General features: G+C 38.3%; 1 protein-coding gene across 1 annotated transcript; it reads right to left on the bottom strand.

The window, feature by feature from the left end:
* Positions 1-794: 794 nt before the first annotated feature.
* Positions 795-2464, bottom strand: LOC137952592 (cytochrome P450 CYP82D47-like). Its single transcript, XM_068799669.1, has 2 exons — positions 1526-2464; positions 795-1418 (listed from the first exon to the last, which is right to left on the bottom strand). The coding sequence occupies exons 1-2, from the start codon at positions 2462-2464 to the stop codon at positions 795-797; spliced, it is 1563 nt and encodes a 520-aa protein (XP_068655770.1).
* Positions 2465-5957: the final 3493 nt, after the last annotated feature.

Here is a 5957-nt window from a genome sequence, read left to right as displayed (position 1 = left end):
AGAAATATTTTGTAAAAGATAATTTTAGGTTTTAAAAATCTTATTTGTTGGTACACTTTTCATTACCTTCTATATATTATAAAAAAATATAAAATTTATATATTAATTATTTAAAAAAAATTATAATATTTTTAACACCTTTTATTATCGATATGAGAAATTTTTTAATTTAAAAAATATATTTTAAAAAAATATTTTAGTTTTCAAATATCTTATTTGTTGGACATGTTTTATTACCTTCTATTTATTGTGATAAAAATACAAAATTTATATATTAATTAATTAAAAATCAAATTCTAATCTATTTAAAACATTTCATTATCATTTTAAGATATTTTATTTTTTAAAAATTATAAAAAAATATTTTAGTTTTTAAAATCTTATTTATGTGTACAAGTGTTGACATGGTGTGTCGCTGATGTGGCATGTTGATGTGAACACTGATGTGGTAATTTGATGACATGGCAGAAATTTCTTTAGGTGACGGTGTGGCATGATGATATAACGAAACATGGTCAACGGTTATGTGTGATATTAGAATTTACACATAGGCAATTGATCGGTCAAATTAGGTGTTCTTAAAATTAATTTTGTAAGTTGGTTATTTTTATAAAATTTTATTTAAAATGGAATTAATAAAATTCCCTATAATATAATTTCACAACATATCCGCATAAGGATCATGACTTGTCTGATGGACAGTCTTAAACTAATTAGTTCACGAATTGTTCATTTTACAAACTAGAATTTGCTTATTCAATTTCCTTCTTGCTGGTCAATGCTTCCCCCGTTCATCAAAGATAGAGATTTGAAGGTAGTCGTGGGGCGACCAGGACTTCAACAGGAGTTGCTTTCGGCAGTGAAATGCCCAAATCCTCACTCATATCCACCAGCGCTCCGTCGGGCGTCTCCATATCGAACCCATGCAAGAGTCGAGCGACGGTCAGGTGAATCACCTCGAGTGCGAACGATGCCCCTGGGCACATCCGACGACCAGACCCAAAAGGAATGAGCTCGAAATATTTGCCCTTCATGTCCACGTCTTTGTGGGTGGTGAGGAACCTATCCGGTCGAAACTCGTCGGGCTCCGGCCAGTGACGAGGGTCTCTTTGTATTTTCCACAGATTGGTTAGTATGCGAGTGCCGGCCGGGACGTGGTATCCACCGATGATGCAGTCCTCTATGGCTTGATGGGGGACCGACAGTGGGGCTGCTGGATACAGCCGTAAGATCTCTTTGACAATGGCTTGGAGGTAGGGCAGGTTCTTGATGTCTGAACCGTCCACGTTTCGGTCTTTGCCCACTATGCTGTCCAACTCTTCTTGGGCTTTCTTCAACACATGGCGGTTGTTCATTAACAGGGAAAGCGCCCATGTTAGGGTTATGAAAGTTGTATCACTACCGGCGAGGATGAGAGCCTGCAAGCCAGTATGTTTATAATAAGCAAACAGAGTTGAACCAGATAGATGTATTGTGTGATTCAAGCGTTGTTAATTAGTTCAACACAGAGATACATGTAACTTACCCAGGAAGTCGTTTTCATCATAATCTCTGGATCGTAATCGGGGATCTTGGTTGTCTCGATGACAGATAGCAGCACGTCTATGAAGTCTGGATTTGCCGTTTTCTCTCCGGAGAGTCTCCTCTGCCGATGCTCCTCCAACCAAACGGAAATAATGGAGTCCAACTCCTTAATGTTTTTCTTCATAGCAGCAACATGTCCACCTATATCCAGCCTTTCCAGGGAAGGGACGGCATCGGAAAGTACAAAGATCCCACCAAGGTAAAAGTTCGCGCTGATCGCTTTGTGGAATTTCTGAGCATCTTTTTCGTCTTCAACAACATCCGATCCGAAATATCTCTTCCCGCAAATTGCTCTAGCGACGTTGTTCAGTGCCAGGTCCTTGAAATACTGCTTCATCTCGACCGCAACTGGAGCTTTACCGTTTTTGAGCCAGAGCTTATGCAATTCCTTAATGCAGAAGTCGATCTCTGTGGAACGGACGTGCTTGAGGAGATCCACCTGCTGAGCTGAGAGAAGATTGGAGACGACGACCTTGCGGACCTCTCGCCAGTATGGTCCGTAAGAAGAGAAGCCGAACAAGGCGTAGTCGGAGCCGAGGTGCTTCCCCGCGGTGGATCTCGGTCTCGAAGCGAGAATTTTGTCGTGGGTGGTAAAGCATTCGCGAGCGAGCTCGGCGCTGCTCACCACCAAAGTGCGATGAACGCCGACCCATAACACGAATGCCGCCCCATACTTGTCGGCGAGTGCTCCGAGTGTTCGCATGAGGGGTTGCTTCCCGCCCAGCGCAAGCAGGTGCCCAATGATTGGCCACCGCCCGGCCGGTTCCGGCAACTCCAGCGCACCGTTCTTCCCTCGGTTTCTTCGTTTCGAAACCAGTAACATGTTCACTAAAACTAGGGCGATGATCCCCAAGCCTACCTGAAAGAGAAGCGAAGCCATTCTCAATCACCTCTCTGAATGCCCTTCGTTTATCACTGAAGTGGCAATGGGAATTCGAATTTATATGTTACAGGCCAGACGAGACTCTTGAATTTGGTTCAGTCCAAGTGTAGAATCCTTCAATATAGACTGCAGGAGGATGAAAATTGAATATCCATTTTTCAAACTGATTCGATTCAGACTATTTTGATGGCATTTCTCGTGATAGAAACAGTCCCATAGCGTCATGTTTTGGCATGTTTTGGTATCTTCTCTATAAATATTTTAGCAAGTCAATGACCCCAAGGACAGTGTAGAATTGGGACGAAGGGTGGCCGCGAGGAAATTCTCTTTTAGTACGCCTAATTTGACTGTATTTCGAACTGATGGATGAGTATTATATGTTGGAAGAAAACAGTTTTATTCATCTCCCTTCCCTGATTTTTTTTCTCTTTAATACTTTATAGAGACGTCTCGTCCGCGATAAGCGGCGGCGGCGGCGGCGGCGCAGTCCCGGTGTTTAAAATTCACTGAAGCCCATATCGTTGTGAGATTGACTTGGTTTAAAACAAGTACTGATTTCACGAAGAGGAGGATTTCAACTAGGGGTGGCTTCGAGCCGAGCTGGTTCGCGAGCCGACTCGGTTCAGCTCGGTATCGGCTCGGTTCGATTCGTCATTTTTCGAGCTCGAGCCGAGCTCGAACACCGAAATCGGCTCGTTTACCTTAACGAGCCGAGCTCGACCGAAGCTAGGTTCGGTTCGTTGGCTCGCGAGCCGGCTCGAAATGAGTCGGATCGGCATGAATCGGTACGGGATCGCGAGCGAGCGGGGGAGCGGGAGCGGGAGCGGGAGCGAGAGCGAGGGGGGGAAAAATTTTTCCTCCCCCCTCGTCATCGCCGACCCTCCGATCGGTTGTTGTCGCCGCCTCTACCGCCGTCGTAGCTGTTCTCCGGCGTCTATACCGCCGTCGCAGCTGCTCGCCGGCCGCCTCTGTGTCTGTCCGTTCGATTTCTTCCTCTCCTCGCCGTCGCCTCTGTTTCCGTCGCCGCCGCTTCCGTCACCGCCGATTCCGTCGCCGCCGACTCCGTCGTGGCCGTCATCTCCGACGATAAATCCTCCCCGGCGCCGTAAGCCCCTTCCCTCGGGGTCGTCTCGGCGGAAAACCAGAACAGGGGAGAAATAATCTCCCCCATCCTCGCGAGAAGATGATCTCGCACGTGCGATTTCGCACGTGCGAGATCATAAAATAAAAAAAAAACTTTTTCCTCTGGAAAAAATTAAAAATAAATTTTATAGAAATAATTTTTTATAAACTATTAGTGTCTCATGTTTTTTTAAACACTTTTCTAATTGAAATTTTTTATTAAAAATCATATAATTTTCAAAGTAAGATTTTTTGTACTAAGATGGGGTAGAAAACTGTATAGAAAATTTTTGAATAAGTATTTAACAGTTGATGCTGTAATAATTTTCATTGCAATTTTCATTAAAAAATTTGTGTTTGATAATTTTGTGTTTGGAAATAATTTTCATTGCAATTTTGTGTTTGATATTTTATTTAATTAAAAATTTATCGATAAGTATAATAATATATTAGATTGATTATTAATTTTTATTTATTTCCCTATAAGAGACAATAAAAGGTCCATTTAACTTTCCTAAGAAAATTTTAAAATATTTCCTGTAATTTTCTAATAAGTCACTAATAGTAATAAGATTTTATTTAAAGGTTTTTTTGGGAATATGTATCATAGGAAAAATATTTTTAGCTTTTCCTATAATATAAATTTTTATCTAGGGGCACTAAGGAGGCCATAATAAATTATGGCCAAATTCAAAAATTACAAAACAAGCTAGACAACAATTGGAGTAAAAAATATTAATATTGGTGCATTTTAATCCATTATTGAAATTCAATCCTGAACCTCCCCTATCATTATATTTTTTAAAAATGTATGCATAATTTTATATATAATTTATTCAAAGCCACCCTTACGTGCGAGATCATAAACAAGGAAAAAAAAAAACTCTTTGTCCCTTCCTCATGGCTCTTAAATAAATTGAAAAGATATTTTAGTAGAAATACGTTTCCAGATACTAGTTTTTTCAATAAATGTTGAAAAGACATTTTTAATAGAAATATAGGGACCATTAGTGCCTCGTATTTTTTCAAAATATTTTTCTAATTATAAATTCTTTTTAAAAAATCCTATAATTTTTCAAGTAAGATTTTCTTGCCAAGATGGCTTAGAAAACCATATAGAAAAATTTTGAATAAGTATTTGACAGTTGATGATATAATACTTTGAGCATGAGGCAATTTTCATAGTAATTTTGTGTTTGACATTTTATGTGATTAAAATTTTATCGATAAGTATAATAATATATTAGATTAATTATTAATTTTTATTTATTTCCTTAGAAAAGGCAATAAGAGGTCCATTTAATTTTCCTAAGAAAAATTTAAAATATTTCTTGTAATTTTCTAGTAAGTATGTAATAGTAATATGATTTTATTTAAAGAATTTATAGTTTTTATTTGGGTGATTGTAAATTGATAGTGATATTTTATTTAATTTTGTTGTGTTTGATTATTGTATGGAGTTTATTTATAATGTTATGCAGTGTATGGAGTGTTTAGATTATTTTATGGAGTGTATAAACAATTTCATGAAGTATCTATGGAATGTATAGACAATTTTATGGAGTGTTTATGGAGTGTTTATGCAGGTATTATGTATATTGATTATGCCCAATTTTAAGTAAAGGTCATGCCGAATTTTATACAAGTATTATATATATATATAGATTATGCTCAATTTTAAGTAAAAGTTATGCCCAATCTTATACACATATTATATATATAAGTTATGCCCAATTTTATGTAGAGGTCATGCCCAATTTTATATAAAATGTATGCATAATTTTATATACATTTTATTCGATATATATTTTTTGAAAAGTTTGAAATGTATGTTGAGGCTCGAGCTCGGCTCGAAGCTCGGCTCGAACTCGTTGGGCTCGAGCTCGATAACAATTTTAGGCTCGAGACAAGGCTCGGCTCGAAGCTCAGCTCGAAATATTTAAATCAAGCTCGACTCGAACATAGGCAGGTTCGGGCTCGGCTCGGCTCGATGCCACCCCTACTTTCAACGAGTTGCCCAGTAAAATCAGTGTAAAATATATATAATTGCTGAATGATACATAAATAAACGAGGGTTACATATGGGATAAAAGAAAAGTGATTTGGGGAAACATGAGGCACTAATGATCTTTAAAAACATATTTCTAGTATAGATATCTTTCCAACATTTCCTGAAAAAGACACTAATATATCATTCATAGTGCTTCAATATCAAAGGAAAAATCAGAGATATATAGGGGTAGGGAATTGTTGGCAGCCCTAAAGAGCATATTTTATTGGAAAAAAGATTAGTTGGACCTATCTATTTTCAATTAGTGGGATTCAGATTCGAAGTCCCATTGGAAAAATGTGAGGTATGACAGGTTGG

This window comes from Aristolochia californica, unplaced genomic scaffold, assembly GCF_029961685.1.
Source record: "Aristolochia californica isolate CCGP_79_NKW_82.1479 unplaced genomic scaffold, dmAriCali1.0.hap1 SCAF_16, whole genome shotgun sequence".
Classification (NCBI taxonomy): domain Eukaryota; kingdom Viridiplantae; phylum Streptophyta; class Magnoliopsida; order Piperales; family Aristolochiaceae; genus Aristolochia; species Aristolochia californica.
This window is presented reverse-complemented; position numbering and strand designations above follow the sequence as displayed.